The sequence below is a fragment of the Condylura cristata genome, unplaced genomic scaffold, assembly GCF_000260355.1.
Source record: "Condylura cristata isolate star-nosed mole 26May11 unplaced genomic scaffold, ConCri1.0 scaffold00039, whole genome shotgun sequence".
Classification (NCBI taxonomy): domain Eukaryota; kingdom Metazoa; phylum Chordata; class Mammalia; order Eulipotyphla; family Talpidae; genus Condylura; species Condylura cristata.
Window position 1 is genome coordinate 3,075,677 of NW_004567140.1, and position 26,266 is coordinate 3,101,942.

The 26,266-nt window shown below is 43.9% G+C and overlaps 1 protein-coding gene across 1 annotated transcript in view; it reads right to left on the bottom strand.

The window, feature by feature from the left end:
* Nucleotides 1-8,293: 8,293 nt before the first annotated feature.
* RPGRIP1L (RPGRIP1-like) overlaps nucleotides 8,294-26,266 on the bottom strand; it is an 88,195-nt gene continuing 70,222 nt past the window's right edge. Inside the window, exons 24-27 of the mRNA XM_012733220.1 lie at nucleotides 22,195-22,378; nucleotides 15,679-15,763; nucleotides 11,083-11,216; nucleotides 8,294-9,024 (exon numbers count right to left, since the gene is read on the bottom strand). Of these exons, the coding sequence (XP_012588674.1) occupies nucleotides 8,912-9,024; nucleotides 11,083-11,216; nucleotides 15,679-15,763; nucleotides 22,195-22,378 (516 nt within the window). The 3' untranslated portion in view covers nucleotides 8,294-8,911. The remainder of the gene's footprint in view (nucleotides 9,025-11,082; nucleotides 11,217-15,678; nucleotides 15,764-22,194; nucleotides 22,379-26,266) is intronic.

Consider the following 26,266-nt stretch of genomic DNA (forward strand, 5'->3'; position numbering starts at 1 on the left):
TTCGCCTCCGGGGCAGGCGGGAATCGAACTCATGAGGAAGTGGCTTTAGATTCTCAGTGCTGTGCTTTAACCCGCTGCGCCACCAGGGAGGGCCTGTTTATAGATTTTATTTTGATTCAACAGGGATTCAATTATTCTTTTTCTAGATGCCTTTTATTGCTTCTGGCATCATCACTGAGTTATCTTTTCCCTGATTTTGGGGGGAAAACTTTGTATACTTATGTGTATTTGGGTTTGTTGCACTGCATTGTGTCTCTGGAATAAACACTTCTTAATCATGATGTAGTATATTTTTAATGCAGTATTCAGTACTATTTGATAACATTTTACTTAGGATTTTTTATTTTAACATTCCTAAGTGGGGTCAGTCTATAACTTTCTTTCTTTCATGTACACGCAGTATATATTGTTTTTTTATACATTGATGAAATAATTACTACTTTAAAAGATTAAGAAAATCTTCATTCTTTTTATATATCTGACAGAGCCTTATATTATCTAGTCTTTGAAGGGCTATTAGAAATTCCTTGTAAAACCTGGGCATAGTGCTTTTTTGGAATTGACTTTCGAATAACTGTTTTTCCTATGGACATTGGCTTTATAAATTTTTCATTTCTACTAAGCTTAATTTTGGTAAGTTACATTTTCCAGAAAATTATCCACTTCATCTAGATTTTCAAATATATGCATAGTATTGTATGACTTAAAATTATTTTTCTGATTCATGTCTTGATGTATACTTGTTTCCTCTCTTTTATCTGCTTAAATGATATCTTTTACTACCTATTATAGTCCATGTGAAATCAATGAATTTATTCTACTTTACCACCTCTTCAGCCTCTTCCCTTTTCTCTTTGTTAAAAACAACAGTGTTCCAACTAATTTGTCAAAGCAATTAACAGGTGCACGGCCCTTCCAACCCATTCCCCTCTTTGGTTTGTCTGAGTAATGCGGTTAAAGACAGCCAGTGCTTACCACCAGTCCTTTAATAGTTTTCTCATTCATCTCTTAGTTGGATGAAGGTGGTGTCAATGAGGTTCCCCAGGAAGGTCTGATTAGTACAAAATTCCATAAATTTTTGCACATCTAAAATTGTTTTGCTATAAACAAGCACATGAACAAATGCTCAGTATCATTAAGCATTTATAGTCATTAAGGAAACACAAATCAAAGCCATGAGAAGATCCCCCTTTCCTCAGAGAATGGCGATTCAAAGTGAAAAAGAGCTTCAAGTAGCAAGTGTTGCAAGGATGTGGAGAAACTATCCCGTGTACTTTGCCAGTTGGAGTGTACAGTGGCCCAGCTGTTGTGGAAAAGTCCGGTACTTCCGCAAAAATTTAGAGTTGTCAGATGGCCCAGCAGTTCCAGTTCTAGGTGGACCCGAGACAGTGGCTCAAGCAAATCCTTATCCTGAAATGACCACGGCAGCCCAAAGGTAGACCAGCCCGCGTGTCCATCCGTGGCTGAGTGGCTGAAAGGATGGAGGTTGTTCAGACAGTGGAGTTGTATTCAGCTGTAAAAAACCTTAGTACCGACACAGGTAAAGCACAGGCAGACTTTGAGGACACGAAGCGCAGTGAAGGGTACGAGGTGGGCAAGCTGGTGGTCTGAGAGTTTACTCTGGCGTGATGGGAGTGCTCAGGAATCAGAGGGTGGTGGCCGAGCACGGCCAACGCAATGCAGTCCACTGAGCTGTTCATTTTAAAAGTTAATTTTATGTTGGGTGAATTTCACCAAAACCATCTATTTTTTTCTTTTAGCCTTGAGGTGAACAATAGCTCAAGTGGGCAAAAAAAAAAACAAAAAAAAACAAAAAAAAAACAACAAAACCTTAGCCGACACTTTTTTGTTTTGTTTTGTTTTGTTTAAAGCTACTTCACAACTGTCCTGTTTTAAAAGTTGCTCCTGGAGCTGGAAAAGATCAAGCTTAGTGAGATAAGTCAGAAAGAAAAGGAAAAATACCGGATGGTTTCACTCAGAGCAGGAGTATAACAGACCAGGGAGAAAAATAGTAATAATAATGAACAGCTATAGACCAGAGACATTTTGTGGGGGTGGAGTGGGGAATGGGATCAGAAACAGCGGGGGAAGGGAAATGCCCTGGACTGTGGTGATGGCACACGGGTAGGTTTGGTGATGGGAAGCCCATGGGGATTACAGCTGAGATGGAAAAAATGCACAAAATGATGTAAAAATAAAATATTATCTAGGAAAAACAAAAGCCAAAAACCAAAAAACGTCAATCCTGGAAACCTAAGGCTAATTTGATTCTGTCTTCTTTCTATACGACTGGATCTTTTTCCCCCGATGGAGGACCACAGGATTATTTTATTCTTTAACTTCGATGTCTAGTTGTATAACTATGTTTCAGAGTTGATTTTTGAAGTAATTTTTCTTCCTAGTGGGCCCTTTCAGTGTGTAATCGGGTCTCCTTTTATCCTAGGAGTGATATCTGGAAGTGCAATTTTCTATATTAGTCCCATCTCATTGCTTTATTTTCTTCTTGAACTTCTTCAATTATACTAATGTTTGCTCAGTATATCTCTCATTTCCCCATTGATTTCTTGTACTTCTTGCTTTAATTTCATTTTCTTGGTATTTTTTATTTCTAGCCATTTTCTTTATTTAGTTTACTGATATTTTCTGTTAGATACCTCAGTCATTTGTTTGATTTTTCTTCAATTGCTTTGCTAATTTTACTTCCCATTAGTTCCAGTTTATCAATTTTGAGCTTTAATATTTCTGAACTGTGTCCCCCCTCCACAATTACTTATTATATTTAATTGAAGGTGGAATACTATATTTTCTTTTGCATCAAGATTGTCTTTAAAGCTTTCTTTTGACGTTTTTAAGCTGTGGAAAATACTTTAAGATTTATTTATTTATGCACACAAGAATTGGGACACAGGCCAGAGGTGCGGGTGGACAGTGAGAGGATTCACCGGAGACAGAGTGGGAAGCAGAACTGGCACCCACCGCTGAAAGACACTACTGAAATACACCGCTGAGGGGTGCAGCGGGGAGACAGGAGAGGTCTGTTGCACTCTGTGAATCACCTCCCTGGTGGGGAACTGAACTCTCGCTGCAGTGGCTGCAGACAGCTTCACCCGTGCTGTGCTAACGTTAACCTGTTTGTTGCATCACCAGCGAGGGCCGGGAAAAGATTTTCTTAAACTTAAAAAAATTGAGAGCATATATGCAGAAAGTGAATAGCTGCCAGCCCAGTGATTTACTCCCTCACCCGCCCCCCCCCACCCCCTTTATCTTAATCCACCATCGCTAATGATCTGTCACATGGCGGAAGTCATCACACCACCTCTTACCAGAAACCGTGTCACCCCTTGTACCAGCTGATCAGGCCAGGGGCCTGGTTTCTGAATCCCATCTTCGAGTTGTTCTCTAGGACGAAGCCTAGGATTTACTGCCTTGGTCAGGGGCCACCAAAGCCGGGGAACAGGGCCTGCACGCAAGCACTTTCTTGAGGGGGTGACTCTGGAGAAGTGAGAGTGGCCCACCAGACGCAGACAAGAGAAAGGCAACACAAGGCTGCATCTGCATTTGCAAACGGATCGTCTGTGTGCGCGACAGAGGCTACACGCCTGGGGCCCCAATGGACCCACACTGTCCGCCACAGAGGTGGGAGCGGGCACTTAGCCACCGGCTCTGGCTTCCGCTGGCCAAGAGCTGGGACGCTGATGCCCTGACTTGCGAATGCAGGATGGGAAGGAGGGGTGTGAGGCTGGGCCCCGGACAGTGCTTGCTTCCCCAGGAATTTCCATCCTCACAGTTAGACACTCAGCTCTCAGTGTTGTCTTGTCTGACTGTGCTTAAGGTTTTGTCTGTCTTTTTTCAGTATTTTTTTTACAATGTGCATTAAATGATCTGTGTTTCTCCAGCTTGAGAGTACAGGATTCTTACAATGGCATCTTTTGTACATTCTGAAAAATCCCTAGCCATTGTCACTTGAAATATTCTTTTTCACTCTCCTGGGACTTGAGTTATTTGTGTAACTTTTCACATCACCCCAAGTCTTTATCCCCCCTCCTCTTTCGCTCTCTCTCTCTTTCTTTTAAAGATTTATTTCTGCATATAGAACTGGGGTAGAAGCCAGAGGTGCAGGGGTGGTGAGAGGCTTCACCAGAGACAGAGCGAGAAGCAGAACAGGCAGATCGATGAAGTCCACTGCTGAGGGGAGCAGCGGGCGGGTCAGGAGAGGTCTGCCGCGCCCTGTGGGTCACCTCCGGGGCAGGCGGGGATCGAATTCACACTGAAGCGGCTGTGGCCAGCCTGCAGTGCTGCGTCCTAACTTGTTGGGCCACCAGGGAGGGCCTTCTCTTTTTCTTTTTGGTATTTTCTGCACCTCCGAATGGAGCTTTTTCTTGACTTTTCTTACAGTTCATGAATATGCTCTTCATTTGTGTCTGGTTTGCTGCTGGACCCACCAATTCCTCATTCGTTATTGTGATTTTCACAGGGTTCCTTTTTTACAGTGTCCAGTTCTAAGCTATAGTTCCCCAGACTGCCTCTGACTCTACAAACAACGTTAAGCATTATCTGTCAAAGTTCACAGATGGTGACTCCATTGTCCAATGGCTGTTCGACTTCTCTGTTGTCTTAGTCTTTAGACATGTGGTCTTGGAACGATGACAAAGCGCATTCACAGCAAATAAAGCTCGGAATGCCACATTTCCTTAAACATTGTGAAAACTTCCTTGTGATTCAGCTCCTTACCAGATTTCTGAGATTTTTCTGAGCTGCCGTCGCTGTTACTTCACTGTGCAAAGGTACAAGAAGCGAAGATAAAGAAATGAGCCTGCTGTTCCCTTCGCTTGCTGAGAGTGCCGCTGTCATGTTAAATTCAGAAGTGAAGTAACACAAAGGAGCATTCCTGGGAGGCCACTGGGACGCTCACAGATGCTGAGTGAGAGGGGTGCAGCTGCACACAGGTGCGACAGAACAGATGACGTAAATGCAAAGATCGAAACGGTAAACTTGATTCAAAGACATCTAACGGTGTCTTGTGAAGAGATGAGGAATAAGATGAGCAAAATGAGGAGACCTAAGAAGCGGCCAAGAGGAGAGGAAAAGCCTACAGGTGGAGAAAAACCGTGCTGTGGGTCTGAGGTACCAGATTTTACTTCAGGAATGTGGAAGGAGAAGTATGGATCAATGTTCCGTGGAAGAAGAAAGGGCAGGAGCTGTACCAGCACTGGAAACACGGGCCCCCCTTTTTCAGGAGGTTGGGCTGGGAGGCCAGGCTGGTGATGCTCTGAATGGGAGTGGGAATTCTGTTTTGCAAGGTGAAAAAGGTGGGGATGAGGAGATGCTTTCGAACTCTGCCTCTGCAGCTTCCGTAACGCCAGTGTCTGTAGTGTGGGCAGTAGTTAGCTTCCCGGTGGGCTTGGAGCTTGCTTTTGTTCCAAACAAAGGGACACAAAAGCTCTATCTGCTGCCTCCCGTGGGCCGCATCAGGCAAGTTGTCCAATCTATCAGAAATCGTGGGTCTGGCTTTTGTTGAGGTAGTCAGACCTCAACCTGCTCCTTCAAGGCGGGTGCGACTTAATCAAAGCGTCCTCCCAGGGTAGGGGATGAACCCCGATACTGTCAATCACACGACGGTTTGATGACCCGCGGGGCTCTCCCTCGGCTGTTCTGTGTTGCACAAGGATGACATTTTACTCTCCTATTTGTTTGCAGACATGATCCACATTTTGCTATCTTGTGCATAAGGAAGTCATTCTAAATTCAGCAATAGTGCCAGTTTGCCTAAAAAAAAAAAAAGTTATTTTCCACATCCACAAAAATGTTAATCATATTCTTGTTAGAACATGTGTAAGAAGTGGTTTTCATTGTCACAGCGCTTGATGTTAGATTACTAAAATAATTTACGTTTGGCTGTGGGAACGTGGGTGCACGCTGAGCCCCCGGCCCCAGGGCCGCGCTCGGCCCACGCTTCTTCACTGCACACAGAAATTATTTGTGTTTTGTGGTAACAAATGAATGGCAGCGGCAGCAGAATCTCAGTGTGGCTGTTCTTTATTTGATTAAATATATTCTCTATTTATTCTAAAAAAACACTAATTTAAGTTAAACGGCAATAAACCATGATAATTCGGAAAACATGTTGAAACTGAGAGTGAAGAGAAATGTTCTCTACGTAAACCACACTGTAAACCATAAAACTTATTTTTGTCAACTGCTTCTCATGACAGTGGCTGGGAATTTGACATTTCTACTACAGTAGGCAAAAAACATGTAAAATACACTCTTCCACACACCACATCACGTCTCTATTTATATTTCCCAACTCCAAGCATCACAGCCCTCAAAAAGTGCTGAGTGTCCGGGAAGGCTCCCCGCCCAGAGCCCTAAGATCACACCGGCGGCGGTACCTTAAAGGGGTGCCTTTGTGCGGCGAGGCCTTTGTGGGTGCCCTTCGGCCCCCCCAAGCCTCATTTAACGTGTCAGGCTTGGCTCACCCGGAGAAAACCCCTGCTCTGTAAATCCAAAAGGTGGCGACCTTGTCAGTGAGCCCTGGTGAACGCAGGCGAAAAACAAGAAATTGTCCTCGGACAGATTACGAAATCCACTTGAGGCATCCAGATGACAGCATTCAGCGCCACTTACGCACCTCAAAGCATGTCAGTGGTTATTCAGTTACCTTTAAAAATGAGCTCTGTGAAGACTTACATCGTTTACAAGCTGAGCGCTTTAAAACTAGAGGAGGAATCTTTAATTCTGGTGATGTACACAAATGTGACAGAAACATGGTTCGTTCTCTCATCTTATCTGAGGTATACATTCCACACAGTTGACTAAAACTCAGAAGTTGTCTAATAAAAACTTCCCCTCTCCATTTAAAGATCACAGGGAGCCGGCACAATCCGGGCCTTCTCCTAGCAGAGAGGGTCTTTAGTTTGGGATGTAACGTTTTAAAACAATAATACAAACCTCCTGGGAAGAGTACCACAATAAATGTCTCAAAAACCACTCAGCTAATCCCAGGGTATAATCCGGCTGTTTTAAATTACTTCAGGGAATATTATGGGCCTTAATGACACTGTAGCTGCATAAAGCCAAAGAAAGCTAGAAAGAGAGGCCCAAAAGATGAGGTCAGAGCCAGCTGAAGTGACAGCAAACATGTGGCTGTTTACTAGGATTGGAGAGGTTTAGTCTGCAGATGTTTGTGGTCTCGAGAAGGTTCCAGAGGAATGAGCTGTTATGAAGATTTGCAGAGTTTGATGAGAGCAAGGTTCTTCGTGGAGATGGCAGGCCCCAGACAGCAAGGCCCGATGGCAGAGACGGAATTGATAGATTTCTGCGGTCAGATCATACTCTACCGGTCCCACAATGTACATCAACAAATTAATAGTGTACGGATGTCATTTCAAAGCCTCCTAAAGACGAGAGTCATTATTGAAGCCATTAGAGCACAGATGGTTCAAACTATATGCAGATATTCATACTTGCATTTTTGCATTATAGCTGCTTTTTTTCCCCTGTTGAACTGTAATGAATTGTCTCATAATCTATTCCATCTTCTTGCCATTAGCAGGCTTTGAATGTTCACAAATAGGAGCAAAGAACTCATTTTCCAGAGCTTTAATCACACAAAGAGGGAATGCCTAATTCTCTAAATCAAATGGTCTGTGATCACTGAAGCAGAGATTTAATATATCACGGCAAATTAGGTAGATTTTAATAAATTACTTATCTCCCTGAATACTTTACATATGCTTAAGAAGGAACATAGCCTGTTTGCAAACAGTGAAAACCCACAGCCTATAAAAATCCTTTGAAGAAAATGACAAATAAAAAAGTAAATTAAAAAATGAAATGCATTATATCCTAGACCTCTAGAGACAATTCCTTTGCAGCACTGATTCACAGCTCCATTAAAAATATCAATTAAATCCTTCAGTGAGATTGGGTAAAAGCTAGAAAATTAACTTTCTGAGCTGCTTTTTGAGGAATGGTTATCCAGATACACTCCAGTATTGTACAAGCCTGATGTAAATTTTAAAAACGATAAAAAGATACTCTTTTCAGGTCTAACTAAGCGTATCAGAATTTGAGCCATACTTTAAATAATTTCTTTCTGTGTCACAAGCTAAGCTTTCAGAGGACAAATTTCTGTGTGTGTATGTGTGTGTGTGTACACAGACACACACGCTCGCGCGCGTCTCTCTGTACACATACATCCCTGAGCCAACAGCACCATTACAAATACACAAAAATAATACCAATAGTAATAGCTGTAACTTTTAAGGAAAAAAACAAGCCAAAAAACTTGCAGTAATTTAATAAGTTGCTTCCAAGTCTCATTCTTATATTTAATTGATAGAAACTGCATGCATCAAAGAAAATGCACACTGAGCTTTAATGTGCATAAAATGGGTATTAGCATTTTAAAGAGGAAGATTAGCACATTAATCCAAGTAATTTTCATATATTGCTTCTAATAAAATCTTCACAGTACAAAACTCGTAATGAGGCTAATCATAGCATTCCATTTAGCGGGGCGATTAGGGATAACAGCAAAATACTTCTTTTTCTTAGGTTTGGTAAGATTTATGTTTGTTGCTTATTAAAAATAAAAATGGGAGCTGCATATCAGGTCTTCATAAGAAAATGTTGAAAATGCGGACGGTGTTCTCATGCTATCAGGTAGCTGTACATTACTGAGAAGCTGTTGCCCAGTGGGCAGAAATTTGGTCCTGAGGGTGGCCGGCACGGGAAGGAGGGAGTAGAAAAATAAGCAAATGAAGACGGCTCCCCAAACCTGAACACTTCCCACCCGGGCCTTCCGCCCCCAGCCTCCCGTGAATGATTGGTTATGGACAAAAACCTCATCTAAGAGCTTTCCGGGAACATTTACTAGGAGCAGGAGTCGCCTCTGGGGCAGTGTCCTTCAAGCCTCCTCGCCGCCTCTGCAGGCCTCGTCCACAGACCGCAGGGCCTGAAGCGCTTGCACGGTTATGCGCAGCTGGCCAATCGTTTCTCCACCCGCGCGCGCGTCGAACACTGCAAAATAGAAGAAAGGTGTTACCCTCACTCCACAGACTTGTCTTCAGGTAGGGTGGGTGAGGCAGCGGTGGCAGAGATGAAAATAATCTCTTGGAAGCCTGGGGTTCGCCGGCGTCGCTGGGATCTATAAAGTCAAGTCTGGCGTGTTGCTCCTCCCGTCCTCACGCTGACTCAGGCTCTACGATGCCCTGGCGGAACCAGCATTTGTGAGCGCGTAAGGAATGAAAAGCCTACAGAGATCAAGTTATGACAAAGAACTTGTCGAAGGCACAGTAATAACACATTTCAGGAGGGCAAACCGCCGTGAAGAGCATGATCGTAATTTGGATGGATTGCTTCGCCATCTCTCTAAGGAAAACATTCCACTTAAAATAGATTATACGTGAAGTGAGAAATGCTGAAGGTCTGTGGACGGGCCCTGAAGGTCTATGAGCGGGAACCTGGGGAAAGCTGACACCGCGCGATGCTTGTCCGGGAGGGAGGCTGGGGCCAGAGGAGGGCACAACTCCCTGAGGCGTCTCACGGGCGGACTGCGTGACGCCCCCGGGGCCTCCTCTGGGGGGGCCAGGAGGGGCGCTGACTCGGCGCCTGGGGGCCCAGCCCTCTGTGGGCCAAGTCGCTGGCTGGGGCGTCCAGGCCCGAATCCGGGACAGCATTGATAAGTCTATAGATTTCCTGTTTATCTGCCTTTCTTTTTATCCTGAACTTTTAATGTGTGAATCTGTGTTTAATTCTCAGATAATTTGTAAAGAAAATTTCGAATCAAACTGGCCACTTAGGTGGAGGACACGAGCAGGCAGGGTGAAGGTGGGGCCAGTGGTGCCCCTCACACCCTTGAGTGCCTCCCTCCTTGGGACTTCTCATTCTTGCGGCACAGAGCACAGCACTAAGATTCTTAGCGCTTGGTCTTTTTCTTTAACCCCGCCACAGGGCCACCACCACTGCCCGCGTCACAGCAGTGGGGCCACACGTGGCCTCACAGAGTGGGGCCACGGCTGTGGCACAGAGCTGACTGGGAACAACGGGTTAGGCTAGAGTGGACAGCACGGGTCACGCTGGCCACTTTTGTCAGACTCTCGTGGTGCCTTCAACAGGGTGTAGGCTCATACTTGCATCCTTCCATCTTTTTATTCTGTGCCTGCCAAAACTATGACCATGTGCTGGCTATGCACAGTCTCTAAAGATTTCCCAGGACAGGTTTCTGAGTGGGCTGTTTGGTCTCCTCTGGTTAGACCCTGACTTTTGAGAACCAGGGCCACAGCCAGGCCAAGCGGCCTACTCGCCCACAGACCGTGGCTGGGCTACAGCAAGGGCCCAGAGGCGCTACACCAAGCGTTTGTTTCACGCAGGGACAAATGACTCCCCAAGACAAGCTCAGCAGCTCTGCTCCCTTCACAAAGGAGAGTGGGACTCAGCCTCAGTTCTCCACTTTTGACAGACGCCCAGGGCACCCCTGCCAATTTTAAGAAGTCCGATGCATAAAACATAATCCCCCAGCGTGCTCTAAATGCGTCACATATGAAGACGGAGAACTGACTGACGCACTGCTGGGAATCACGCTTGGTGATGTGAAAATCCAGTCAAAGGACGTTGTCAGGAATTCCTTATCTCCCCCCAGTTACAGGTGACCAAACTACCCAGAATTACTCACGGCGGCCATGTCATGGACTGGGGCTTCTGAGGCAAAGAGAAGCCTAACAGCGCCTGTAGAGGCGCCTGGGAACAGCACAGCTGGCTGGGGTCGGGCTCAAGGCGGGCGGCCTCTGTAGCAGCATTACAACGATCCCGTGGCCAGATTTTTATCATCCTCCCCGCCAATACTAATGAAAGGAATACTTTTTGGGGAAACTCAATTATTTAAAAATTTCTGTTGATTCAGGGGAAGGCAGAGGACAAGGGCAAAACACGATGGGGGGAAGCTTTCAGCAAGACATCAGCTTGAGCTGCAAGGATTCAGAACACAAGCAGCCAGCAAAAAAAAAAAGAGGTTTCACGGGGATCCCGGGGTTCAGCAGGGAGCGCAGGCTGTCCTCGCGGCCTGGTCTCCACACGCACCGTCCACATCTTGCTCAATGATGTCTCTCCCCTCCTGGAACAGCTCAGCCAGGTCGACGCTGGCGATGCCAACGTCCTCGCACTCCAGGTCCTGCTCGTCCTCTGGAGGGTCACTGACCACGGTGAAGCGAATGCTGAGATGGGGAAGAACAGACAAAATCGCCCCAAGTGAGTGAAAAGCCACCGTCAAAGAAAACTCCCGAAGTTTTACTGCTAAGTATGAAGTCGAAGTTTCCGACAACCTCAATAAGAAGAAAATTATCTGAGGTTTGATAAGTTATTACATGAACGGTTAGAATTACTGTAGCACACCCAGCCTTCCAATGAACGTTAATCCACTCTCCCGAGCATGGCGATTGACATTATCTTGAGAATCAGAGAAGATGACCGGGCCCGGAGAACCAGATGTTCACTCTAATGTACACTAACTGGTCCCATTTTGACACATCTACTTTTCAGACGAAGAGGATGAAGCGAGTAGAGAGTGTGGGGGTTAAGGCAGCATTTTCGAAAGAAGCGAACAACTGTGGAAGCACTTGAGCTGAGCGCCTGAACCGGCGGTATGTTCTACACATGCCTGGCTCCGCTCCGGGGATGCTCTGAACCATGTTAGGTAAGTGTTGTAGCTCTGCCCGACAGCTATGCGAACTGTTTGCATTACTTCAGCAATCTTCTAACTTACAATCATAGCATCCAAGTTTTATTTTACTTTTAGACACATAATTATAGGGTCCTGATGGAACTGATTTGAATTAGTGGCTTGTGTTGCAGCCAAACACACTTGGATTGACCAAATGACAGGAATTTACAGTGAAGTGCTCTTTTGATAGGTCTTGGCAGCAGAGCTCAAACCATGGGTATTCGTGAACTACCACTTTAACCACTGCCAAAATGTGTCCATCCCCAAACAGGAACAAAACGAGAAACTTGTTTTTTAGATAATGTTTTTAAGATAATACACCAAGTCTCAGAGAAATCATGCCTTGAAAAACACAGATAAGCTTCTTTCCAATGCTTGTACGTACACAAAGCCAACATTTTATTCCTTTACAAAGTACCCAATTTTACTGAGAAATACACTTAAATCGGCAAACAGAAGTCCCTTAAGTTGAAATCAGTTTTAATAATTAGGAAGAGAAGTCTGGCAATGAATAAATCGGGTATTCTTACGATACATAAAAGGGGTTAAGATGGAACGGTGAAGGGCCTCCATTCTGGGTTCAAATTTCTGCTTTCCTACTTATCTGCTGTGTGACCTTGGATTTACTACTGAACCTCTCTGATCTCAGCTTCCTTATCTACAGAATGGGGATAACCATAACTACCTCAGAAGGCTCCTACAAGGGCCAAATGAGATGGCTCAGAGACGTGCCAGGGACGCAGCCCACACCGGGTCAGTGCTATTATGGCTATTTTACATCTAGGTAGAGACACTGAAATGTCTGTCTGTAGTGGTTGAGAAATGTAGCCCTGTTTCAATGGAAAACTTTGATGGCCAAATTATACGTCTACATCACTCACTTAAACAAGACTGGTGAGGAAGAAAATGGTCCTAAAATCAAGGTGCTTGGGAGGAGTTAAAAGGTACATTTTACATTCATAAGACAGAAAAAATAAAGGCTACACAGATTTTAATATTTAATACATCTCCAAATGTAATGTTTCATCTCCAAGGATCATATGTGTATGAACTCAGACTACTCTTCTCACTGAGTATAGGAATCCTGAGAAGAAACCAAAAGATCCTTCTAAATGCCAAGGGAAGGGGCAGAAATTAAACAAACACACAGACAGACAAAACAAAAACAAAACCAACCTGTATTAGTTCTAGCTTTAAATAACAGAGAGAAAAATGAGATGGTAAATACAAACGTAAGACGCTATCAAGTTAAGCTAAAAAGGGAGGAAGTCACACTAAAATCACTCACAAACTATACTCTGGCTAAGCTGTCCATCCACAGCCACACCATACACCTCCCCTCTAGCCCACACGGGCGTAAGGGGCACAGCCTTCTCCACGCTCAGAACAGGCGGAAAGTGTGCCCCGAGGTCTGGAGACACCCGTGGGGACAGCCAAGCGTTCTGGTGGAGGCCAGGGCCTGCCGGGCCGGGCCTGGACACACACCTCTACATCCCCCTCAGGCCTGGGACTCCCCACGCCGGGCTGGGGTGGGAGTGCTCCTTGCGCTCCTCTGACTGACGGGGGCTCCCAGCCTGTCACCCCTTTGTTTGCTTCACGGTTATTTTCCACTGAACGCTCTTTTAGCGTCCCTTGTAATAGGTGGTCACTTCGTGCACTGACTTGTTACTACTGCCTGTCTTCCCTGGTGGGGTGTAGGCTCCATGCGTGTGGAGACCGCACCTTGTTCAGCTGTAGCAGTGCCCGGCACAGGGGCAGGGATTCTAGGTGTTTGCTGAATAAACGTGAACTGAGAGGCTTAGTCCTTATCCAGGGCTGGGGGTAGGGGGTGTTCGTGGAGCATGCTGGGCCTCAAGGTTTAGATCTGAAACTTCACTTGTGTTATTCAGGACCTCCCATGGCACAAAAACTCCTTAACTCATTGAACATGAGTTTGGATTCTTTCCTTATTCTAAAATCATCCGCTTTCACATGAAACAAGAACCCCATGAGTTTTGCATACTGGGATTCTGATGGTTACGTTGGATTTGATGCACAGCGCGTTGTTAAGAGACGAAATGGAGCCAAAAAAGAACCTCATGTTGACTTCAAGAAAATAATGTTGTGTATCTGTGTATGTAGCTGGGTCAGGTGCCAGAGGCGCCACCTTGGATTCCAAGATAAAGACCCTTATGCGGGGCTGTCTGGGAAGGTGGGCCCCGCTTCTCCAACGTGGCTTTGTGAAGTCACCACACGTTCAGGAAGGCTGCTGTCTCGGAAAATGAACTTTTGTAAACGAGAAGATCCCTTATGCGCTATGACTTCTGATCAAAAAGGTGGGGACATCCACTGGAATAACAAGTGTCTTTGGCTGTGGAAAAACGTAGGTGCAAACGCCCTTTCCCTGTGAAGAAAACACAGTTGTCAGGGCCAGGCCCGGAGCCCCGGGAGGGGCGGCGGCCACGGCCCAGAGGTCCCGCGTCCTGCAGTGCCTCTCGTGGTCAGTGGTCAGTCTCAGAAGTGGCACCGTGTGTGTCTGGGGTGTTTAGAGTTTCTAGAGAAATAATGGCGTGGGAATCATTACAGAGATTGTGAGTTTTTTTTTTTTTTTTAATTATTTTACTATGTCTTCTGAGAAAAGATTGCTCTTAATAAAAGCAGATTGGTCTTTTTAACAATAAACACTTTGGAGGAAGCAACATTGAGCGTGCACCTGGGCCTGTCTGTGGACAGAGCTGACCACAGACACGCAGATGCTCAGTCCTAGGGACCGGGTAACCCTAGGGGGCTGGCGGTATTTGAGGGGACCCCGAAAGAAACTGAAATGCACAAGGTGACACCACGAATCTGAATGAAACCTGCCATCCCGGAAAGCAGAGCCACAGGCTCATGACAGGGCTTGGCTGCCCTGTCTTCAGTGCTGTGGTCCAGGGACATGGTCGAGGGATTCCCAGGAAGCAAGGAAGGGGCTACTACATGACCCCGAAGCTAAGAAACCCGTCTCCTTTCTCGACACAGAAGCTAACACTGACGTGCTTACCACTGACTTCCTCAACGCCAGGAGAGAAGGAAGTTGAGCCTCTTTCCAACTGAGTTGGCAGTGAGAGGCTGTGTCATCGATGGGCCTCAGGCAAGGAGAAGTGGAAGAGAGAGCTAAGGGGTCCCCCGGAGGAGCCAAAGGGGAGCTGGTGAAATGCAGCTCAGGGCACACCGCACAGACTTGCTTAGATTGGGCTTTTTTCCTTCTCGAAAGAGGATGACTTATCTGCTGAACCAGAATTGCAAAGTATCCCATTTAAACTTGCCAAAAAAAAAAAAAAAAAGGGAAGCAATCGGAAGATAACATAACGTGATGAATTATTAAACAACGATCGCAAAGTAAAAATTTTTCTAAAAAGCTGATAAGCTGTCACAAAAAAAAAATACTAAGAAATTACCGATATTTAAAATAATGTTAACATTAATAAAACAAGAATACACTACACACTTACTGCTGGCCAGGTACTAGTCTATCCATCTCACATACAGCATCTCACATAATCCTCACAACAACCCTGTGTGGTATTATTAGCTCCCTTTTACTTATAGATGAAGGAAGTGATGCACCCGGTGGTTAGTACGTGGCCAAACAGCTAACTAAGTGATGGGATGAGAATTTACACTTGAGGCTTTGGCCCCCAGAGTAAACCCTCTTTGCAGCCACTGCAAACCCAGTCACACTTGAATGCTGGGGAAATTTATAGACAACTGTGTAGACTTTTGGTTTTCAAAGCGCTCTAGAGCCTCAGTTTACTCTCTGTCTGGCGGTAGGGAGGGCTTCTGTATTTCTAGAAGAAAGACCCAGGGAGGTCATACAGTCACTCAAGGTCACCGTGTCCAGAGAAGCCAGGTGCTCTGATTCCTTCTCTCGGGCCACACCTTGCTACCGAGATCTAGTTCATATAAACCATCAGACAATCTGGAGTACTTCACGGTACCTTCTGTTAGGCATCTCTCGTTTCTGCAGTATGGCTTTTAGGATGTCTCTCTTTGCTTGATTGTTTTCTTTATCCACGTAGATCACTATTAAAAAAAAAAAAGAGGAAGTGACTTAGGAATATGCAACAGTGGAGCCTTCTGCATTTGTATAAATACTCGTTTCGAGAGACACAAATCATGCCACCTCACTTGGATGCCTGGAAAAGCAAGCAGCTCTGGAAACCAGAATCAAATCTGAACAGTCATGTGATGTCACGTCTGTCCCCTGCAGGTCTCTGCACACTGTCAGAGGAGATACAGGCAACACCTACGACGGCCACATCGCTGTCACTGCCGATTAATGGCGCAGCAGTCATGACAGTTAAAGCCAGCGGTCTTTCTTGCTTTGTCTTTGAGGGATTTAGTGCATTTTCCTTCACCCAAGAAGCGAGTGATAATGATAATGTATGGCAGAGAGCTTGTCCTTCCTGACAGCCTCCGTAATTTAATCCTTCTCTCCTGCCACAGCGTGCAATAAAAGAGGCATCTCGTGGACTGGACGCAGGGAGCCCGCCAGCTGACGTGGGCTGGTGTCTGGGTGGGGAGCCCGGGAGAGCGACATGGAGAAAGGCCCAGAATCTCTTCAGGACAGAGCTGCAACAGGAGATGCGGTAACTGATCTGACGCCCCACCAGGAAGGAGACGGGGAACACCTGAAGCTCAGGTAAGTGGGTGCAGTCGGGAAATGACATCGCCCGGGTGGTCACTCCAGTTCTTGTCCTGGTGACTTTTTCCCTCAGCTCAGCAGCTTCTCAGCCTCAGTTTCTGCAGATGTTTCTGTCCCAGGTGCCACTTCGGTGGCAAAGGCTCCCTTGTGACCGGGCCTCAATATTAGAAATCTTCCCTGGTCAAAAGTACACAGAAGGGGAGTGACACCACGATAACGCTAAAGGCAGGCCGCCCTGGGACAGACACACTTCGTGCTGAGAAAGAATGTCTCCCTGAGCACACTGGGCGCCCAGTTAGAACACGGGGTGGGGGCACAGTTGCTTGTGGGGTGGCATAGTGGTTTCAGAGAAGTGAGAACAAGGTGAAATGGCACTGTGTGTTGCCACAGTAGTAAATGCGACAGACCACAGAGGTGACTGAGGCTCCCAAGGGCTTAGAGGTTTCTGTGAATACGGTGTTTCACGGATCAAGGCTAAAAAGGTGCTTAATGATTTCAGAGTTCTACAGTTGTTCTGTTCTGTCTGGGATAGTTTCACCTCCTTATATATTGAGACACAATTGACACAAAATATTATGTAAACTTCAGGTCTGTCACAGAACAGTTTGCTGTGGTGTATCCTCCAAAATGTTTACCCAGATACATGTAGCTAACGCTAGTGACTCAGCTCAGAAATGATTTACTTGTGATGAGAACGTTTAAGAAGTCTCAGCAACTTCCAAATACACAACACAGGCTTGTTCAGGGTCGGGACCTGCGGGTAGTCACGGAGGTTTAAGACAAAAAAAAGACTGAAGCCAAAGGTCAGCATCCAAATAGTCTTTCAACCGCACGGAACCTGTTCTGATGACTCCCACCAGCTTAAATTTTTAAAAAACGTGGTAAGAACCACCTCGCAGGCAGTGTGCCACGGAAGCCACTGCTAGGGGGCCGGCTCCGTGAACGCAGCGCCCGGCCGTCGCCTCTAGCGCTTTTTCGCCAGCCCACACGGAAACCCTGGGCCGGCTGAGTGCCGGCTCCCCGCTCCGCGGCTCCCCGCCTCGGGCTCTGCCGACACCTTCTGTCTCTGGGAATTGAGATTTTGGGACGCCCGTCACAGTGGAAGCACCTTCTGTGTCTGGCTCATTTCACTTACCATAATGTTTGCAAGGTTCCCCTACGGCGCGTACCAGAGTTTCACAATAAGACTGGGTAGTTTCCCCGGGAGTGTGAAGTGTGAGCGAGAATTCCAGAGGTGTGTCAAGACCAGTCACCTCGCTCTCCTTTCACTCTCTCCCCGCACCCCACCCCGGCCCCCCATTCTGGGCGACCCTTTGCCTCCCGGTGGCTCTCTGGGTTGCTCCGCCTTTGTTCCTGATAAACAACATCCCCGAGTCCCTGCTTCCAGTCTGCTGGTTATACACCCAGACATAAATTCCTGTGTCACGTGGCGACTCTTAAAAAAAAAAAAACAAAAACCCAAAACTTTACATTTAAAATGGGAAAAAGCGAGAGGCGCAGCCAGTTTCCCATCTGGCACGTCACGCGTCATGTTTCCCGAGAACAGTGACAGCCACTGCTCATGATCTTCATACGGGTGCAGTCCCATGCTTAACACGTTTCTTCCTGCAGCCGCATTGGAAGAATCATTTTGACTGGCGTTTTAGTGACATTAAACAGACCCGGGGAAGGTGAGGTCCACCAGTGTCTGCCTCTAGAGACGCCCTTTGGGACGCCCATGCTTACGTTCTCTCCTAAGGGGATACTGAGTAGATATATCTGGTCCGCATGCCTTCATCAACTCTCTTGGCTGAACACTTCTGAAAGATTTATTTATTTATGCACTCCAGAACTGGGGTACAGGCCAGAGGTGCGGGGGATGAGAGGACTCACCAGAGAGGGGAGCAGAACAGGCGGAACTACTGAAATCCACTGCTGAGGGGAGCAGTGATGGGACAGGAGAGGTCTTCTGTGGGTCACCCTGTCACTCCGCAGTGGCTGGCTATGGCTTGATTCCGCTGAGACTTCAACTCTTGCACCACCACGGCCTGGCGAAACACTCTGTAAACACTGCTTTTGGAAAAACTGCAAGCTACCTCAGAATGAGCTTAGCTCTCCAAAGGTGCGCCAAATGATAGCTACAGCTCTCCTGCTTACACAGGGCCAGCGTTGGGCGACTTAGCTCCTCACTGGTTTGCAGTCTTTAGCGTGTGTCAGAATCCCTAGCAGGTCTACAAGGCCCCTGAGTTCCAGGCACCCAGTTTCTGACGGATCTGGAGTGGGGCCTGAGAAACAGCATTTGCAAATGTCCTCGGCGCCGCTGACACACAGACCTATCTTTGGCCCAACATTGCTTTGCTCCATTTTGCACTGGGGTTGGGTCCGAGTGAGCACTTGTGTCGAAACATGTTGGAGACAGGGACATTTTGGCCACAGCTAATTAGGTCAAGTTCCTAAAGATATGCATTGGTTTCAGAACGCCAAATATATCCTTTAAAAAGCAACTCTGAGGAATATCAGAACGCTCTAAAAAGTTCAGCCATGTACCGTAAATTCTCAGAAATCACATTTGTTTAGGGCTTGCTAGATTCTGACAAACTGACTAACTGCACGTCTCAAAAAAGAACAAAACTAGTAGTTCAAATACTTGAGATGATCTTGAGTTTTCTACCACTAGAAAAACACCCTCACTCATAGGCTGGAGCAACTCTCTTATTCTCTATTAATGTAATTTGGCAGAAGAAATGCAGATGATTTAATTATAAAGGGTGATAAACCTTGAATTCCAGATAACTTCTGTGTTGAATTATTATCATCTCCTTAATCCTTATCTTTACCAAATTTCTCCTCTCATTAGTAACTAAATGGAAAGTTCTGTATCCTTTTCATCTTTTGAATTAACTTTGTTTAAAAGATAAACTGTTCAATCCTCAGAGATGAAGGGCCCAGATCTGTGTAAGTCTCATACAAACTTGGGATGAATTCATTAATCTTTTTTTCTTTCTACTTTCCTAGAAGAAACTATTTAGCCCTAGACAACATTCTTTAGATTTACCGTTAATCTTATTTCTCTCCAAACTATTTCTTGCTCTCTCAGCATTCTTCAAGCAAAATTTTCAAGTAGAGTGAAATGCAAATATCTATCTTGCTACCAATGTTTAGCAAGTGATTTAAACTTTGTCAGTTTTATCACCTACAGTTATTTTCTGTATAGGTGAAATTGGTAATAAGAAAGACTGAATTAGTTTATGAATAATCCTGGGGATCACAGTCTAAATCTTTCATTTTATGTACCTAACTTAGGTCTCAGCATACAAATCCCTTCTGAATAGATTCAAGCCCTAACAGAGGGTAACAGTCATCCGGAGGTTCTGTCAGCCTCTCGGCTGCTGAGTTGTTTGAATATAGTCTAGCCTGCGCGCAGAGTCCTCTAAATTTTCTATCCAAATGAAAAAGTCAGTTTGGAAGTAAAATTAATTTCATTAACATTTAATAACATTTGGAAGATGTAAGACTACATTATATTGACATTTATATCAAGTAACAAGTGAACAGCAAATCATGGCAATATTAGATGAGGTAGTTACTTATTAGCTAAAAATTCAAGGAGGTTTCCATGCTAGGAAGGATATGCAAATATAGTCACTTTAGAATAAACACTTCTATCATGTTACACTTAATTGAAAAATAAAATAGAACCTTTTAAAAGGTTAATATTATTCCTCAAATATGGTGACAACCTAGAATTTCTTCCTGTATAGTAGATACAATACTTCTAAATACAAAGCACATTCTCCCCTCTTTCCAAACAAGTATACTTAACATTCTTTTTAATTAATCTTGACTCTAGTCAAGTCTCCATAGTTAGGGACAGAAGTTGAAGAAGGGTGATATAGAGATACAAGTTTACTTGTTGGTATCAAATGGTTAATTCAATACAAATGCAAACAATGCTTAAGATATCAACCAGTATGGTTTTTTTTTGCAGTAAAAGGGGAAAAAAACCCAACGCAGGGCCCTCCCTGATGTCACAGCGGGTTAAAGCACATCACTAAGAAGCTTAAGCCACTTCCGCATAAGCATTAAGTTCGATTCCCGCCGGAGGTGACCACATGGTGTGGCAGACCCCTCCTGACCCGCCCGCTGCTCCCCTCAGCAGTGTTCTGATCTGCCTGATCTGCCTTGATCTGCCTGTTCTGCTCCCCACTCTGTCCCTGGTGAATCCTCTCACTCTCTGCATCGCTGGCCTTTACTCCAGTTCTGTATGAATAAATAATAAATAAATCTTAAAACAAACAAACAAACAAGAAAACCAATGCAAAAACCCATGTCAGCCACGCAACCAACAGTCCTAAAGAGATGCAGGTGACCATGTGAGAGTGTGCACACCTTGGGACGCTTGAGCATGTACCACTGGTCCCGTCCAGAGAAGACTCTGCAGTGCTCCTTAAGCAAATGGAAACAGCTGTTCTTCTGCAAGGGCCAAATTTCTCAATGTTTAATCAACTTCTAAAAAACAATTTTGTTGCCAACCCAACCAAACATTCTACTGCTGACCTTTCCAAAGAATATACGAGCCAGAAGAGTGTGTTTTTTGGGGAATCTTCATTAAAGGAAGTTGACTAAACAGTTCTTTCTTTACTACTGATATTTTGATATGGTTTACTTTTCTGGTACTTTGCAGTTAAAAGGTCTCTAGGAAGCTTGAGAAAATATTTTTGAAAACGTTTCTGTTACATCAAGACAATGAAAGGCTTCTAGTCTTGACCACACTACTGATTTCACATGTGATTTCTCAACCTGCCTATTACTGCAGAATTACAGAATCTGAAGGAAGCTTACAGAGCAACTTGTTCAATGGATAAGAAAACACAGCATCATGAAACTGAAATATCTTGGCCAAGTTCCCATAGCTAGTAAGAGCTGACGATACAGCTCTTTGGATTAGACCAAGTACCCGGATACTCACGATCACTGTCTCCAGTAATAAACAGTTTTCTAATGATGCATATTATAAACAACAACAACAACAAAACCATCCAAAAACTAACCGCCAGCATTTGTTGTGATTCTGCTAATACAACTGTGTGAGTAAATATGTTAATAAAATTGTAACTTATAAAGCTGATGAAAAAAAAAATGTTGCCCAATTAGCATGAGAGAGCCTGCTTTGCTCCAAATAATACAACACTCCCTTTTTATGGTTTGGTTTAATATGTGAGTTTAGGAGAACGTCATAAGCAGTTTTAAGGTAGGCTCATGGCAGTTAATTGGCTAGTCTCCCTCCTTTCTAACTGTACTTAAAAACCACCTTAATGTTGGTTGATCTAAGAACGTACAGGGTGTATACTGGGTCTGTCCTGATCCAGTAGAGTTACATGTCAAATGAGGCAAAGATAAAGCCTGAAACGAGAAAGCCTGCCTGTTGTTATGAGTGAAAGTGAGTAGTAAATGATGACATGGTCTTTTAAGAATACATGTCCCTCAATTAATGTCCTGAACGTGGACACATACACACATACTGTAGAAATACCTATGTGAAGTCAGTGATCGGAAGGTAGGAAAACTTAGGACTCCCCCGTGAAATATCCCATTTTTTCCAAATTCAATTCTATTGATCCTGTGATACAGCAGGACACTGAGAAACATTGCTTTCCCTCCCTCTTTGTTTCCTCATTCATCCTCTTTTCATTTTAATTTCTTAATCCTTCTTGATTCTGCTGTCAAGGCTTCCATGGTTTTATGCGAACACTAGAGAATTATACTTTTCCTTGTTCCTTTATCGATAGAGACAAAAATAAAAGTGTGTGTTGACGTGACTGGCACCTACCATTGCTGTAGTTATAGTACACCCACTGCCCATTCTTGGGCTTGGGCAACGACACCGGTGTCTCTTCAGCAGGAAGACTGTAGAACCGGCACTCGACAAACAGCCGTTGGATAGTGTTGTCCGCGGTTATTCTGGAGCTGTTCAGGCTTAGAGCGATGATCTCAATCCTTATTTTTTCGGAGGGCTGTTTAACGAGCAAAAATGGAAAACAACAGAGAAACAAATAAGAAATCCTTTACTCTTTCCCACTATCCATTTTAAATAAAACATGAAGGCCAGTGGGTTTCTTTTTGGAACGTACTGTACACTACTGTGTAGTTACATATGATAGATTATTCACGACACACACACACACAAAGAATGAGATTCTTATGCCCCAGGGTTTAAAGTTAACAGAGTCATGGCAATACTCTCCTGATTTATATTGGAGGCTATAAATACCCCACGAGTAGTCTATCCGGAGCAAAGATTATGAGATCTTCATCTAAGATTGGTTTCCGAACGACAAGTATCAGTTGGCCTTGTTTCAAACAATGTAATGAAGTACATGTTTATCACTGCTTTTATTTAATCTACAGTACCTGAAAAAGTTCCAGTTATTCAGAGATCAAAGCCTGTTGAATGTAGTTATTATGCTAATATATGTAGTCATATGAATCCTTATTAACAAGAGCAGAAACCGTAATTCATTCTCTTATTATATCTTGTCATAACATTTCATTCAGTAAGTAATGTTTTCAAACAGAAACAAAATTGTTATCTAATTTAACATTTTCTTGAAATTTAAAAAATCTAATTTTGCTAGAATTAGGAACTAAAAATGTATTTGTATAATTGTCACTTCAATCCTACGTAAAAGATTTTAGTGTTACAGACATGAGAGTCACAGATGTCTTTCTGAGCAGTGATTTAATACAAATTAAAATAGACTATGTCTTAAAAGTTAGATCATAAGCAAGGCAGTTGCTTATGTGTTTGTTTTCATAATTTTTCAATTTGTCTTGTATTCCCCTTTACGAAACCCCTCCTTATGAAATCCAGAGTACATTATGTAACTTTAAATAATAACGAAAACAAACTTGCTTAGATGACCAACTTTTAGGAATTCATTGTTAAATATAAATCAGTGTGCAAATTCACCATAGTGATTACTTGGCTATTTCAAAGTATATAATATAATTAATCATATTGAAAAGCATAAGTATTTTATTGTAAAAATACTCCCATAAAGAACAATTTTCACTGCTGTCAAACCCCCTCAATATTTGATGAAGTAATTTTACCCTCTTCTTTCAAAAGACATTTTCTTTTATTATGTATTCTAAGACACTTTAAAACCCCAGATCTGAATATTTCAATAAGGTTATTTTATTATTCAGTAGATTCATGGAAATTTTACTAGGATGACAGAGAAAATTCCACACCATTCTGTCCCCACTAATACAGGTACAGGCGGCAGCTGGCAATATTACTAGGATTAGCATAGTATGATGAAATATTTAAAGGAAAATTTTTTCTAAAACCTAATAAATCAAATGACTGCCAAATGTCATTAAAGTGATGGTCTTTGACTTGAATATGCTTTTCATATTCAAATTTGAAAAGAAAGAGATGAAAGCCTGGAAAGGTTACTCGGTTTCAACTAATAACCTCAAGCCCTCTCTGTTCACGTGCATAAAAAATGAAGTTGGCTCTATTGTCTAATCTTACTTCAGAAAAGCCCTTCGCTGCTTGCTGAAGACCAACATGGTAAAGAAAATATTTTAAGTGATACTGTTTTTTTCCCCCTGGAAATGGACTGTGGTTGTCAAAATACCACACATGAACATTTTATTTAATTCTGGTTCAAATGCAGTACAATGCATAAGTAAGTATTTTACATAACTTGGAATTTGAAAACCTAGAATTGTTGTAACAACATCTAGGACATTCCTGCTTCTGCACGAAAAGAATGAAAAGAAAATACAGAATGGTGAAAGAGGTACACGTGGCAATTTCTAGAGTGTGAAGAGGGGAGATTTTAATTGTTTAGCACAGAGCCCAGTGAAAAGACAGATCAAGTTTTTAATAGCAGGGGAACAAGATTTATTTAAGTGGCTATTTTGTTATTATATTATGAAAACCTGTATTGCCGTAAGAGCAAATTAGGTTGTCAACTGAAACTATATACAAGAATATAATTACAAATGACCACAGATGCTTAGATCACAGTCGAATACACACTGAAAGCAAACGATCAGGTGAAAATATAATCCAAAGAACGAAAGGGCGCTAAGTCTTTTTACGACGCGTGTCTTCTTTTTGATTTCCTTTTTTAATACCTCCAGTCTCATTCCCTTGATAGTATTTTTAATTCTCCAGTACTATAAACAGAAGTTAATAGTTATAATTTTCTGTTCATGTAGAGCTATATGAGTCAACTTAAGATAAATCAGAAAGGGGCGAAGTCCCAATATATCCTGGGAAGCACACTACAAATAACTTTCCAAACATTGAACATTTGGCTAATGAAGTACCTCAACTGCGTCAGAGCCAACTCTTGACTTAGTGAACAAAACGAACTCATCACCCTCCTCTCCTAGATCTCATTTACCTTGGTATCTTGTCCCTCACATGGCGACGTCACCTCCCTCCACGTGGTCGCCCACAACCACCCCCATTTATAACACCCACCGTATTCTATATGTCACCCACCGTCGTTCATTTTACTTCAGTGATTCACTGAATTATTGAAAGCATGAATATTCTGACACTGTGTCAGACACTGGGGATGTAAAGACAAAAACAGATGCGCTTTCTTTCCTCCTTTGCATCTCCAGGGAAACTTCTTTAGGCTTTCATTTTGATGGGAAGGAGGAGGTAACACAAAAGTGCTGGAAAGCAGAAGTTTGACAGAACAAGGAGGGAGAAAACAGTAGGAATCATACAAGAGAACTGGGTGGCAGGACTGTAAACAAACGGAAGAAGACGAACAGGCCGGCGACCGCTACGTGTCAGCCTCATTTGGGTGACAGGCAGTACGTACTCAAAAAATGTGTGGATGGATTCTCAGGACTGTAAAAAAGTGAGGGACTCTTACCCCTAAACTCTTGCCTGCAACCGCAACTGGCCACCCCCCCCTCCACCCATGTTTAAGGCTGCACTGGTATAAGGTGCTTATAAGGTATAAGGTGCACAGGTACAGGTGTGTGGACACACCTCACCCACCACTGAGGCACAGAATTCTCCACTATAGTCCATGGTTCTCCCTCTCCACTCAACTTTGTCTATGTTAGAAATTTTTCATAATAAAAGTGCAGCTACGAGAACTGCAAGGGGCAAGAATACACTGCTTTAAATGACAGCGACTGAAGCAAAGGCGTTTCAGATTGATGTACAATGATGTCTGCTAAGAATCAGTAGCACAGGGCAGGTCGTGCCTCTGCGAGGTGCTGGGCCCCTCAGGTACAGTAAGCTGGCCAGGTGGTCCAGGATTTGGGTTGCTCTCTTTCTTTTTTAGGCGTCTGAGCCTTTGTTACCAGGTATAATGTTGCTTCTCAGCGCATTTTTTTGGTCAGGCTCACCCACTGCCCTATTAAGTTTCTGGTACGCAAGAAGTCAACGTCAGCATAGAAAGAGAACATCTGAAGAATCTGATTGTGGTGAACAGAAATCATAGAAGTCACTCAAACAGAAACTGCATGCCACTTACATTTAGTTGTCTGTCTAGATGGACACTATGTACAAATGAACAATCTAGAATGAACAATCTAGAGCGTTGACAGATATAGTTCCACGATTTTGGCCCAGCTCCACTTTTGCTTCCTGACTGGTGCTAACACACAGCTAGGCATATTTTCCTGTAGTATTTACTCGGGCTTGTCACTGATACGCTTACACTGTTTATGCTGCACTGCTGAGAGCATCTCCATGGCACAGGACTGAGGCTTCTACGAACCCATCCAACCTGCAGCCCTGAACATACGAGCGAGGTTTTGCGACTGGATCCACCGAGTTAAATTTTTTTTTTTTTTAAGATTTATTTATTTGTGCATACAGAACTGGGGTACAGGCCAGAGGCTCAGGGGCGGCG